This window comes from Empidonax traillii, unplaced genomic scaffold, assembly GCF_003031625.1.
Source record: "Empidonax traillii isolate 1590-97213 ecotype Southwest subspecies unplaced genomic scaffold, ASM303162v1 scaffold15:size5535645, whole genome shotgun sequence".
In the NCBI taxonomy this organism is placed as follows: Eukaryota; Metazoa; Chordata; class Aves; order Passeriformes; family Tyrannidae; genus Empidonax; species Empidonax traillii.
This window is the reverse complement of record NW_020955208.1, coordinates 5,297,813-5,311,812: the sequence shown is the minus strand read 5'-3', so window position 1 is coordinate 5,311,812 and position 14,000 is coordinate 5,297,813. Positions and strand designations below refer to the sequence as shown.

The window sequence follows — 14,000 nt, the reverse complement described above, 5'->3', positions numbered from 1 at the left end:
AGTGCAGGGCCGGCCCCGCTCCTTCTCCTCCATAAATCCCTCCCAACCCTCCAAGGAAACACGAGTCCATCTTCCTCCACAGTATTCTCTTTGACTACCCCAAGTGCTTTGCTTCTCTACGTGAAATTTGTTGTTTCTCTTAGTTTATTTTTAGAGGCTTGGCGCTCTGATTCATTTATATGCCATCGTCGCGCACTGGCCGTGAAAAAATACTGCCAAGTGTTATGAGGGAAAACAAAGCACAGCTGCAGGCTGGGCCAGACAATAAGGAAGGTGAAGCAAGCAGGTGTGGGCTCTGCAGATCCCCACAAATCGAGGCAGCTCTGGGGAATGAGATCACCAGCCTTGTGTGTGACTTTGGAGATGGGCAGGAAGAATTAGTAATACCAGAACTGAGTAACATCAGGAAGTAAAGAGCCATTTCACAATGTGAGGTGCTCCATGAGGAAGGGGATGTAAAAAATCAGCCATCTGCAGGTACATGAAGCTTTTAAATGTCTTGAAATAAGTGTATAGTTAGTGTTGGAAGAGCATGAGCAAGAGTCGATTTGCACCTTGATCAAAAGAACACGTTTCTTAATAGGAAACAGAGCCTGTCATGAAAAAACTGGAAGGTTCTCGCAGGGAACTACGCCTATGACTGTTATTTAAACCACATTTTGTGAGAAAAAAAAAAAGTTTTGTAAAAAGAATGGGTTTGTATTTGCTGTAGCTTATGGGCACTTTCAAGTAGATTGTACCAGTAAGACTATAAAACCCTGACAGTAATTGATAAATAAAACCAGAAATGCTTCCACTAAAGGTGGTTGCATAAAAATAAAGCAAAAACAGCGTGAGATCACAAATAGATCCGTAGGGGATCACCCCATGGAATTAGTAGCAAGTTTGCCACTAATGTTGCCTGGCTGGGGACAATATCCAACAGCCAGTGGGAAAGGCCAGCAAGAAGAAACAAGAGAAAAATGTTACTCACTGTAAAAAAAAAAAAAAGTAATACCAAAGTAAGTCTTCTGGTTCGGGTGAGGGCTCTTTAAGAAATGTCCAAGCCAAGCCTACTCGTTGTACCTGTAAGGACACAGGAAAGTAAAATGCACAGGTGTGTGTATGGACACATCACTGCCTGGGCATCTGCGTGGGATCTGGACCTCTCTCAGTGGTCTGGGCTACAATAAAACATGCAGTCCCTCTCTGATTTCAGGAACAGTTTCCACAAAGTTTTTCTTTACATTTGAATTTCACCCTTATGTTCTGGCAAGCTAAGCAGAGACATAACTCTGTGACTAATGCTAATGTTGCAGTAGTAAAACACTGGGCAAAAGATGGGAAAACCAGACCCACTTGCCCATAAGAAGGATTTAATTGAAGTTTTCACTGCTCCAAAATAGGTATCTTTCACATAATTAAGAATTCTTCTGTCATGAAAACTATTTTTTTAAGGGGAGGGGGGGAGAATTTTTCTTTGCAGCAAGCTGACTTTATTGGTAAGCAATTAAGTATTTCTTTGGATTGCTGTTCAAAATAAATTACTCATTAATGTGGAAAAACCAGCTCTACTCTTGCTGTGGATTCAGAGGTTTTCAACTGGGTGCATCTAATTCCAATACAAAAAAAAAAAAAAAGCCTAGAAAGAGTATTATAATTACTGTATTATAATTTAGTCCAGATGTAGAAGCCGATACCACAAAAGTGTTAACATAGAGCAGTCTGCTGCAGGGAAATGACAGATGAATCCTGCATATGTTTGCAAAAAGGACACATTACACGATCCTTCTAGAATCTTTTGGGTTTTAATTTTTCATAAGCTCCTACAGAAAATGCAAATCCACAATAAGGTTTTGGACAGTGTCAGAGACACCTCTGTATAAACTCGGATTAAAACTTGCATACTTAACCAACGCTGTCCACTCTGCAGCCTCACAAGTAATTCCACTGAAAGTAATGAAATTAGTGGTGTGAGAAGACATTAAGGAACTGGCTTCTAATTCCAGGTTTTCCCCTTCAGGGAAAAAACAAAGAGCTTGTGGCTCTATGATGACGAGGGACTTGCAGTGAGGACAGAGGATTGCCAGAAGTGTCAGGTGTTCGGAATCACATCTTCAGAAGTTCTGATCTATGCAAGGGAGGGAGTCCTCAGAAATCTGAAAATATTAATGATGACAACTGCTATATGCAGATTTCCTACTGCAACCAGTAGCAGCTTGCGTGCAGAAACATTTGAGAAGTGAGTATCCTTTCCTTTTCCTTACCAAGTTTTATTAATTCGGCCAAAGACTATGTGGCTTCAGCCTTAATAAAAACCAATAAAATTCTGGGATGATTTAGGCTGGAACAACCTCTGAGTGGCTTGCCTAATCCAAATCATTCCATTTCAATCCAAATTGATTTCATTATCCCTAAGTCATTTATTTAAATAAATGGAGTCAGAAGAGATCAGAGAGTTTAATTATTGGAAACACTGGTTGGCACTAAGTTTGGAATTAAAATTATTCACTTTGAAGTCCGTAAATGCACAGTATGACAATACCAATTGTCAAGGAACACTTTTTCCTTGGTTAAAAAGGACAAGCTGAGCACAAAATGGAAGAATGAAACCTTGAATAATCCACGTAAGATAATTCATCCTGTCAGCTGGAGAGTTACCCACTTTAATTCTCTTACCAAGTCCTTTACTTTCCCATGCAGAATTAGGTGCAAGAACTTGGGGACTAATTTCCTAAAATGCAGAAGTCTGAAATTACACCAAAATATGACTGATGATATGATTATGCATATGGAACAGGACTGGCCTCACTTCAGTGCTGTAGGAAAACCAGCTGGAACTGTAAAGACTTTAGTCTGGGCTAGAAGTCCATCCTTTCCCTGCAGAGGACAACCAGGCTGCTCAGATATGCTTCGCCCCTGCCCCTGCCCACCTTCTCGTCCTTCAGGTGTACAAAGTACCAAGGTTTGGCAATGGTTTCACAGCTTCTTTGCCACAGCCAACATGATGTTCTAAAACCAAGTCATATCCCCCCTCAACTGTCTCCTCCCCAAACTGAAGACTGTTTTTAGACTCCCCAGGTAACCAACTCCTCCATCTCCTTGTTCAGTTTAGTTGCCTTTCTCTGGCTCTTCCTTAAACTCACTACATCCCTCTGGAGATGCCCACTCATCCTCCAGCAGTGCAGTGAGAGACCCTCCTGGAGTGTCATCCCATCCCTCCCACAGCCAAAGTAGAGGGTTTGGTTCCTCGCCAATAGTTCAGAAAGATGGAGGGAAAGGAAAATGAGGAGTTTGGGTTGGCAATCTGGAAGCAGTCACTGGGCCAGTAAAACACAGAGCAAACAGTGCTGTGTAGGCAGTATATCTACAACCACCATTAGTCAGTGGAATGGGCTGGAGTCCACCTTGCTTTGAGATTTAAGGAGTAATACAACACTGAATATGACTTTAGAAAAATATCTGGGAAGGAGACTGTTCAACTATTCATACTGTATATTACTATTTTCTTAAATCATTATATTATAGAAAACAAACCATCTGCAAAGGAACCTGCTTTGTGGGTGCTGCTGGTATTTCTATTTGTAGATTATTTTATTTTGAAAAGTATTCAGACTTTCCCAAGCAGACAGCAGTTTTAAGAGCAGGTTTGGGACACTGCTGGGAGCAAAGATCCTGTTGTAAATCTAGTACATAACAAGCTGTACATCAGATTCTTTGCTAGAGATATATTCATTCTTCTGCTTTTCCTCTGGGCAGTTCTAAATTTGCCACTTTCACTTCTGCCCCAAAATGTGTGCTGCAAAGCATTCCAACAGATCATCCACTACATTAAACAAAAAGATAAATGTTCAGCTTAGTATAATTTCTTTACTTCTTGCATTGAGCAAGGGATTATTAATACAAGTAGCAGAGAAGTCTGTTTATTTTACTGTGCTCACCTCTACAGCAGCAGAGAGACATTATAGAAAAAAAATACTGAGGCCTAAATCTCTCTCCAGACAAGTCTGCTACACAGAGCTGTTCAGGGCTACATCTGACATTTGGCTAGAAAAAAATACATGGAGACACACATCAAACTGTAACAACAATTTAATGTATCTTTTTTTAATTATACAAAAGTCCCACCCCAAGTATTCAAACACTAACAACTGATGCACTGAGTACAAAACCAATTCCTCTAGGCAAAACAGCAGAGGAATGTTTAATTAATTCATTTTTAATTAAAGGTTATCATTGAAAATCATAGTATGTATGGATCTGAGTAATTATTATTCTAAATGGTGTTCTGTCCCAGTTTCCTGGGCAATCTCTCCACACCTTTGATACACCACAACGCTCTTCCAACACACATGGACAAAGCTGTCTACAAGGAGCCCTTCAGAAACAAGTATCACTGTTTAGTTTCAGCTGTCACGAGTTCAACAACACTGAAATCATGTATAAATCATCAAGGACATTCAAAATGTCAGATGTGAAGCCTGTGTGACAAGTGGTGATTCCAAATCAAGTTTGTGCCCAGTGTGAACAGAAGGTGCCTTAAAGGCAGTTCACCCAAAAAACAGTGCGGGGGCACCAGGCCTTTCCACACATTCCTGCCATGCCCTTCTGGACCAGCACCTACTGTTCCCTTACCCTGCTGAATCCAGTCAATCATCTTCTTAGTCAGCCAAGTTCATCAGCAACCCAGGCTGCCTTCCCATCCTCTTTCCCCCAGTCCTCAGGCTCCACATCACTTAACTCTTCCATAACATTCAGAACCAGATTTCCTTAAAAGCAAACAGATACAAACAACACCGTTTTGACTACTGTCATGAACATGAAAATGCTGCAGAATGCACACGGCTCAGAGACCTCACTCCAAGGTCAGGGAGCCATGTAACCTCAGCAAAGGAACAAATTCAGAGTCATAATCGTGTGCTGCTTCCACTGGAAAACCTCTTCTAGAACATGGGCTTTGCAGAGCTCAGGAGGCAGAGCTGTGAGCCTGGTAGCTCTAACATGATCATAAAGAGAGGCAGGGGACTAACCCCTTCTAGCTGTGTTGTGTTCAGCTGCTCAGTGACTAAGCGTCACTCAACCCTCGTTAACTAACACTCTCCTCAAAAACCAAAACTGTGCTGCCTGCTCTCAGCTCTTCTCCAGCCCATTTACTGTTTGGAGTGTACAGCTTGGTCTCTGCTTGTTTCTTCTGGGGAAGAAGGTGGTTGTCCAGGTTCATGAATCACCCTTGAATCCTCATTGTCAGCTTCAGTAGCTAAAATGAAGAATAGAAAAATGCCAGAGTTAAACACAGACAAGCCAAACCACCAAACCGTGTATTTCAGTTCTCTTTACACCTGGTACCAATCACATTTCAGCATCTGAAGCTGCACTAGAATGAGGCACATACTTTTACCCACTTACCCACAGTGAGCCTATGCCATGCCTTTTTAACACTCCTGTGAATTCTCAAAGACCTGGACGGACTGATTAATAAACCCTTCTTCAAATCCAACAAGGGATTTTCATTTTATGAAGTATTTCCTTGCCAGTTTACATGAAAAGCTCCCTCACCGCCTCACAGGACACGTGGGTTTTGTTTGTTTTTCCATGGCTTGCTCTTTTAGAAAGCCAACAATCTGCAAGCAGAGTCTATCCTCAGATGCTGTACTGTCTGTTCTACTGCACATACCTTGTGTTTGTCAGCTCTTCATGACACAACGAGTTCATGCTGCATGAAATTAAGTAACATCATGGCCTATACTTCACATCACCACTGTAAACCAAACAGGCCTCATACTGACTGAAATCCTTCTAATAGCAGATTCTAGTCTAAGAACACCTTTTTCAGGTAGGACTCGGGGGTTTTTTTATTTGTCTTCATCTCAGATTTCCTTTAGGGCAGAGATCACAGACACCTTTCCGCACCATTTGTCCCCTGCTAGAGTTTTTATATCCATTTTCCTGCAGCAGTTTTGCTAGAAAGCCCATTTCACCTCAGTTCAGGAGGTCTCTGGGGAAGGATAATCCCAAGCCTAACTGCAGGTTGGAGTCAGTTTGATTTTGGAAAAAAAAAAGACATTATGCAATCCTAACACATCCCTATGCACTACATATTACAGCTTTTCTCCTTTTTCAAGCATCTTGAATTCCAGAATCAAAGGATTTATTAGTTTCACTCTTCGCCCTACATCTTCATCTTCTGCTGCCAGGCTATTTTGTATGACCTCATGCAGAATTATCCCCCTCGCTGGGTTACAATTGCAAATTCCTACATACCCTGGAGCACAAATGCAATGAAGTAGAATTAATTTCTACTTTCTCCATAGTCCTACGAAAATTGGATTGTTCTCTGAACAGCACAGTCCATGATGCATTGTTTCCTATGGCGTTGTGCCTGGGCTGAGGTCATTAGATGGCATTTTGCTCTCTGGGGGAGGCTGCTCTCTTGGTGTCTCTTCTCTATCCTGTTTTCATCATTTTTGGCCAGTACAACTTCACTCCACCAGTGCAGGACTGGATTTCCTGTTTCCCTCACACAGTACTATAACTTCACTCCATGTCTCCCATGTTTTGTGTGCTACTCCCAGTTCCTTCCCATTCCCATGAAGCCCAAGAGAAAAGCTGCAGCTTCCTACATATTCTCTGCCACTGCAGCATTCCCCAGATCTCCAATCACAAAACCCACTGATCCCTACATACACTTTCTGGTTTATGTGCTAGCGCTTGTTTTCCTCTCTTCCCCTCTAACTCAGGAGAGAAATAAAGTTGTATTTATTTATCTGTATTTTCAAAAGATTAAAATTTTAAAAAATATATAAAAAATAAATTCAAAATAAAATTGGGTATTTGCTCATCCAGTACTAGTGGTTAATACTCTGAGCAGCTCTACCCTCTTGTGGTCACAGCTTGCTGCAGCCAAATGAAAAACTTGTGAATATAATCACAGGTATGTCCACATGTAAGCACAATACATGAAACAGACACAAAGTAGAGAGGCACAAAAACTTAATCTATGGCAGAAATTAAAATTCCTGACAGAATCAACTGAAGATTTTGAAGATTCAATCTTTCTTTTGCAGCAATTGAAAAGGAGGATTTTCAGATGAGCAAGAAATTTCATGTTATTCATGGTAAGGGTTAGTCTGCATGGTTTTTTAACAATGTGCCTGAATTGCAACAGAGCCCAACGATTTCTAAAATATGCCCTGCAAACTAACTATGTAGAAAAATATTTTCATTTTGAGAACATCAGCAGATCATTTTCTGGAATAGCTCTGAGTCCTGCAGCTTTCATTGTCTGCCTGAGACTGAGGTGCTCATCAGCTGGAAAGCCCAAGCATGCCAGGCTGCTTCCCTCAGGTCAGCCCCTCCCAGAGCTGTGCCAGCTCTGGCCCAGCACTTCAGGACCTCAGTGCTGGCTCCATCTCAGGACTCTGGGAACCCCTCACAACTAGCTGGGATCAGGGTCTCTAGGGGTTTCCATTTCTGTGGGTAGATATTGAAACCAGGTTAAGGTGGATCTCCCAGGGCTCATCTCATACTTCCTTACCATGTGCTTCCTTGGATGTTTCAGCCAAGATGTTCAGTGAAACGGTAGTTGGAATGTAATGAATCCCTGTCAGAAAACTTGGTGTGATGAAGGGAGGCAGAGGAGTGTAGTATCCTTGATGGAAATCTCCACCTCCATCTGGAACCTGTGGAAACAAACAAAGCAAATCATCTTCCATCTAAACACTCTCTCCAGGAAACATCAGCATTATCAAACAAGTATCTGTTGCAATTTTTTATCTATTCAATTTTTATCAGAAAGGCAGCTAAAAGTAAAGGCAGCGCTATTAGCAAAGGTCATTAAGAGCCTGCTACTTACTGATACAGAAGCTGCATTCCCTGGCCCATAGTTGCTAGGAATGTGTCGGAAACCAAGTGGTATCCCTGGAGGTGGTGCTTCCCCACTGCTTGACTCACTGATGGCAAATCCCATGGGAAATGGGTGGTAAGGATACACCCCAGAACACCCAGGGTACACTTTCGGGGCCTCTCTCTCCAGGTATTCTGGGTTGACAGCGTATTCTGGAGGAAAAGCCCGGTGAACTAGGAAACAATGAGAAAAGAACAAAGAAAAATATCCATGTAATTCTGTAAAAGTAGCTGTAGGGACAAATTCCACTCTCAGACAGGAGAATCTAGTCCTTTGGTTTCCTGCTTAGCTCCTCATTCATTTATTTTGTGATTTTTTTGGAACTAAGGAAAGGTATAGCAGATGACACTTTTAACACAGTTATTCTGCATTCTTTTCTATCTTGTGCACTGAGAAGCTCGTCCTTAGTAATGCACTGGCTACACAATCCCCTTCAGAGCATCAGCAAAACAACCTACCTGAAGAGTTTAAAATGAAGCAGTACTTAAAACAAAGTTCCACAGAAGTAACACGAGTTCTAACTTTACAGTTCTGATAATGGAGTCCTATGTGTCACTTATGTTGTTTTACAGACAGGCTCAGTTTTAGGGTCATACACAGGCAACTTCAGATGCAGAAATCAATTACTTCAGTTTTTATCTGCCATCTTCAAGATGTACAATTACATGACTTGTGCCTACCCTTTTTTGCAGTTGGTCAGGCTGTTAAAAATGGTATTAAGAGAAGGACTGACAGGCAACTGTACAGCTAGTGCCATCCACAAATATAATTTTCTTTGGAAACACAGCTAAAAAAGGGAAGTATTGACAGTAATGTCAGATGTTAGAGATGTCTGAAACAAGTCTTTTCTCTGGGCTTCTTAGAACAGTATTTTGTCTTGCAGTCTGCCAGCGCTCTAGAGCTCAGACTAATAACTACTGCAGTCAGTAACGATTTCTGTAAAATTATTAAATGGTAATAGAATGCAATTACTATAATAAATAGTAACAATCACATGAAAGACTCTATTAAAGTAAGCAATTTAAGAGTTGACAGACCATACAACTGGTCCACCTGCAAAATCTAGGTCCTGCTCTCAAATACTAAAGGCACTTTTACACCAAGTCGTCCCAGCCAAGTTTAGTCTTTTATACAAAAATTAAGACCAAAAGTTCTCTTTATTTTACAGTGCTATCATAAAATGATTGCTTCAGACACTGCAGTAGTACCTTCCCCATTTACCCGCCATCGCCGAGCTTTCTGTTGTTGGAGGCTTGTGCCTGTGAATTTATAAACAATGAGCCAGCACTGGGAGAAACATGGAAAGCCCATCCCAGTTTGTTCACCCTCTCAGATTAACTCCCCTCTCAGAAAAAAGCCACTCGCTTAAGCTTCAGCCTCGCAAGGAGCGCAAGGAGCGGCGAGGCCGAGCGCGCTGCTGCTGCCCCGCGCTGCGAAGGGAACGGCACTGCCGGCTGGGCATTCCAGCCAGCTGAGCCCACTGAGCAAGGAAAGCGCGACAGACAGCAGGGAATGGCTCTGGGGAGGCCGGAGCCTGAGGAATCAGCAGGTGCGAACTGCACAAAGGGCAGGGTTTGATAAAGGGACAGAGGAGGACGAACACAGAAAGATGCTGGACAGGAGAAGCGGCGCTGGGGCCAGGTCCTTACCCAAGTCCCTGAAGGGAGGCGGCGGTGGCCCCCAGGATACCGTGCCTTTGCAGCTGCCGCCGTCGGGCTGAGCGCCCTTCTTCCCCTCGAGGCCGCAGTGCTCGGGGGCACCGTCCTCGGCCGCCGCCGCCGCCGCAGAAGCCTCGCCCGAGGGAGCGGCGTCCACGCCCGCCCGGGCCGGCGGGTCGGGCTCCTGCTGCCTCAGCGCCTTCTGCGCTGCCATGATCTTCTGCCGCTCGGTGATGAGCGAGCACTTGTCGCACAGGCACAGCTTCCAGCGGCAGTGCCCGGCGTGGCCCTTCACCGGCACCACGAAGCCGTGGTTGCGGCAGCGGGAGCACTTGGGTGCCCGCAGGGCAGCCTTCGCCGTGGTCTCAGCCTCCATGGCCCAGCAGCACCAACTCTCCCGCCTTCGGGCTGTCCCGCAGGGCTGTTATATTGGTGCTGCCCCGACATGTAGCAACCCGGGGCCGTGGGGCAGCGGGTGGGGAACGCCCTTGGCCCCCCGGCCTCCAGTCCCTCGGCCAGGCAGAGCTCCCCTGGGGTCCTGTGCGGCCCATTGGCGCAGCCTGGAGCCAAAGCTCAGCCTGGGGGGCCGAGCCTGCAGGAGAAGGGGGCACGCCGCACAGTTGAGTACATGTCCTGTGCTGGTGTACGTGTCCTGTGCTGGTGCATGCAGAGAGGGGGAGTTTTGGGTGAGCATGGAGAGAAATGCAGTGTCCGTTATTGCCCCAAGAGATAGTTTTCACTTTTGGCACTTTACCATCTGCAGCCACTTTCATACCCCTCATACGTTCACTTTTAATATGCACGGGGTTTCAGTCCCGTTTTGTTTCCAACTTGCAGCGTACTTCTCTTGATTAGGAGGAGTGACTGCCTCAGCAGAAAATAACCACTTTCATAAATCTGTTTTTCAAAAGAAGATACTAAGATGAAGGTGGAAGGCATATGTCATTTGAAAGAACTGTCTCCTTTTCTCAGAATTCCTTATTCTCTGGAAACAAAGGCAGGCTTATGATTAGAAATACTGGAATTCTCCAGTTCTAGTATTGCTTAGAAAGCACTAGTTATTTGTTACTGCTGGTAACTGCAAGCCTATGGTTTACACAGTAGCCCATTTCAGGAGAAAACGTCTCACTTTGCAATGTAAAAGTAAGGCACAACTGCTGGTTTTTCTCGCCTATACAATAGGTGTGTTTTAAAATCCTAGAATGCCAATAGCTTCTTCTACTTTGAAAAGAACACAACAATAATTAACCAGCAAGTAGTTGTTAAGCTTTCTACTAAGTTTCAAGAGAACCAGGTAACATCTCTCTGCTTGCTCTGAAACAATTCTAACGTTCAAAGGAGTGTGTTTTGCAGCCGAGCAGAAGTCCTTCCCTTGGAGCAAAAAAGCCTGCAAGAGCTGGGTGCACCCTTCAACACCTTGGGGGATAAAACCCTTGCAATAACAGGCCCTTTACAGATTTGGCAACAGTCTCGTTTGCAGAGAGCAGCCAAGCCCCTGTGCCCTTGCAAGCCACCAAAGCTCAGGCTTCTCACTTTGCAAAAGACCCAGTAGGCCTTTGCACCTAAACCCTGCAGATTTCCAATAGGATTTCGCCTCCTGGGGAGATGTTTTTGTAAGTGCAATACCGGCAGACAAGCCCGGACTTGCTCTTGAAAGCAATTCATACCCAAATCCTAAATGCACGCAGTCCCTGGACCACTTGGCACAGCTCCAGCTCCAGCCTGCAGATTTTACTATCCCAGTTGCAGACGAGTCTTCAGTAGCTGCTTTTTTGAAGGGGCTCTCAGCCATGTCTTTGCAGCCAAGGCAGTCAGGGATCCTGTACAAGAGCAGGACCAAACCCTCGGGCACAGGGAAGGTCACAGTTCGTGTTCTGTAGGAGGGACTGCAGGCACAGCCGCTCCTTCTGGGGGCAGGAGGCAGCAAGGCATGCGCGTCACTGGAATCAGCTTCCTGCCCTCACTGGCAGGCAGTCTAGAAAGCGTTCATGTGCACGGCTGTGTGTCCCCTACCATTTATTCCTGCTTCAGAAAGGCACTTGGTTGGTGTGCCTTCAATAGAAGCTCCTCTTAAATGCAGTCTTGAAATGCTGCTCGTTTGTGCCAGGGCCTCGATGTTCCCGTACTCATTCTAAACATCGACTCTGTATTAAATATAGACAGATAAAATAGTCGCAATGTTATGCTCCATATTTTTACTGTATCCCGAGGATGTGCTAATTTAGCTGTAGAATGAAAGAGGATGGATGACACATTTTTAAAAACTGTAATTATGTCTTTTCATAGATACCCAATCTGTGTTCGTTTGGATACTTGAGCAGTGGGGAGAAAGGTACATCTTTCCCAGTAATTTTCTGTTCTGAGTCACATATTACTATTATTTGATACATTTACTCAAATATACTGAAATTTATCTCTTCTTTCTTTAAAAAGGTATACCAGCCATGCGCTGTAACAGTTTCTCTATTAATTAAACCACAACTTTCAAACTCAGGTGGATTTTTCTTTTGAACAACTTTCACCCAAACCATCAGCATTTATTATACTCTACGTATAGTTTGTTTCAAACGTAACTAGACGTGCTTTTTGTAGAAAAGTGAACATTTTACTTTGTTTGTGAGGTAAATCCTTATTACTGGAAACTTATTTCTGCAACCAGTTCAAAGAATTCTGCTCTTCCAATCCTGTTATGTGTTTGTATATATATTTGAATTAGCTTAATCACACACCATAAGCAAGTCCATCAAAGAGAAGACAGAACAATTTCAAAACACATTTTTGGAATGAGATGTAGGCTTGCATGTGGATGCAGCTTCATGTCTATTATAATTTTCTTCTTTGCTCATATTTGAAAGAAATGAGGCACATTAAAGACTCTTTTCTTTAAAACTTAATTTAGCATTTTATGTAACATATGGTGGGAGTGTAACATAAAGTGTGTACAGAGTTGTATATTAAAACAGCATTATAAGAATTATCATCCTGCCAAGATGAAAGCAAGGCAACCTGCTGACTTCATGTTACTGAAAGCAATAGCAATAACATCTCTACTTGTTTCCAACTTCTGACTCATGAAGTGTGTGGTTTTGGTATGCAGTTTGCTTTGTACATGAAACAGTGAGGAAAAACAATGACTTAGCTAAAAGGGAACAAATCAAAAGACAGCCTTAAAAGTGAATAGCAGAAAACTGGGTTTTGGTTTTTTACTTCTTCTCAGACTTTCCGGCTAATATTTTAGATAGTAGATTTTTTTTTGGCAAGGAAATTCTTCTGCTTAGATCTAACATTTCACAGAGCAACAACGATGTAATAAAGAAATTTGTTAAGTCTGAGATCTCCATTAGAAATATTTCCAAACTTGGTTCAAAATACATGTTTTCTTGTGCATAGAAATCAAGAGTATCTTTTGGATTTTTAAGACATCACATATGAAGATAAAATCCTCTATTCAAAAGTGTTCTTTGTAGTTTGGAAGTGTCTATTATGTACTGCCATAAATTATTATATAAAAACTGATACAGTGATAGTATTATCAGCTCTTTTGCATTATAACTGTTTGGTAGATTGTTTATGGCCATCAGTCAGGGTAGAGTTGACAAAAGATTTACCTGCAGAAGCAGAACTGCCCAAGGAGGCCTCTCACCTTCACCTGGCCCAGGATATCATTTTAATAAGGAGCACATTTAGCATAAGTAGCATATTTGGAAGCTCCTTATAAAAAAATATTAAAGCGTTTCAAACATCCCCTGAGTGACCTGCATTAGAAAATCCCCCGTTTGCTGTTGAGCTGACAGCAGCACACATCCATCAGTGCTGTCACAGAACTGCAGGGCTCAGCTCTCTGCTGGCATGCCTATGAGCTTGTCTGATCTGCCCAAAGCAAGCCCACATGACAATGAATAAACTTCGAGTCACTTCTGGAGACTGTATTTTCCACCCTTCTAATCAGTGTGAAATTGTACTGTGGTAAACACTTTTCTTAAAATGTGAGGAAAAGTGCTGCTTAGAAGCAATTCAATATGATTAGACTGTATCTACCTTCAAATTTGAAATGTCTGAAATGTGTTTGGGTTAAACCATTTTTGAACTTGGTTGCAGTTAAGTTGTTTAAATTGACATAAACAGATTTACCTTTTCAATTCTCTTTCAGCATCAGTTCCTTTATTTTAAAACGTCATCTTCAGTAATCCAAACAGGAATTCCACTGGTGGGTTTTAGAGCACAATTAGATGTTGACTTTCATCTGATGTATCAAAAAGGTGAAACTCTATGCTGTGATCAGAGAAAACTGGACGGACTTTATACATATTTAAATTCTTCAGAATTTATAAAAGTTATATAAAGCACTTCTGGTTTCTTTAACAAACACAACTAGAAGCTCAAGTACTCAAAGTATACTTAAAATGGAGGATCTTTTTAATATATAACAGGAAAACAGTTCTTAAATATTAACAGCAGAG

At 42.7% G+C, this 14,000-nt stretch overlaps 1 protein-coding gene and 1 long non-coding RNA gene across 2 annotated transcripts; one reads left to right on the top strand and one right to left on the bottom strand.

The window, feature by feature from the left end:
* Nucleotides 1–164: 164 nt before the first annotated feature.
* On the top strand, nucleotides 165–2,428 carry LOC114062853. Its single transcript, XR_003572460.1, has 2 exons — nucleotides 165–477; nucleotides 2,003–2,428. It is a non-coding gene; the product is annotated as an uncharacterized LOC114062853 (long non-coding RNA).
* A 1,625-nt stretch (nucleotides 2,429–4,053) lies between these two features.
* Nucleotides 4,054–10,169, bottom strand: DMRTB1 (DMRT like family B with proline rich C-terminal 1). The gene is given in 5 exon segments (XM_027894731.1): nucleotides 4,054–5,236; nucleotides 7,514–7,658; nucleotides 7,832–8,055; nucleotides 9,532–9,939; nucleotides 9,942–10,169. Coding segments are annotated over 5 exon segments (930 nt in total). The 5' UTR covers nucleotides 9,988–10,169; the 3' UTR covers nucleotides 4,054–5,129.
* Nucleotides 10,170–14,000: the final 3,831 nt, after the last annotated feature.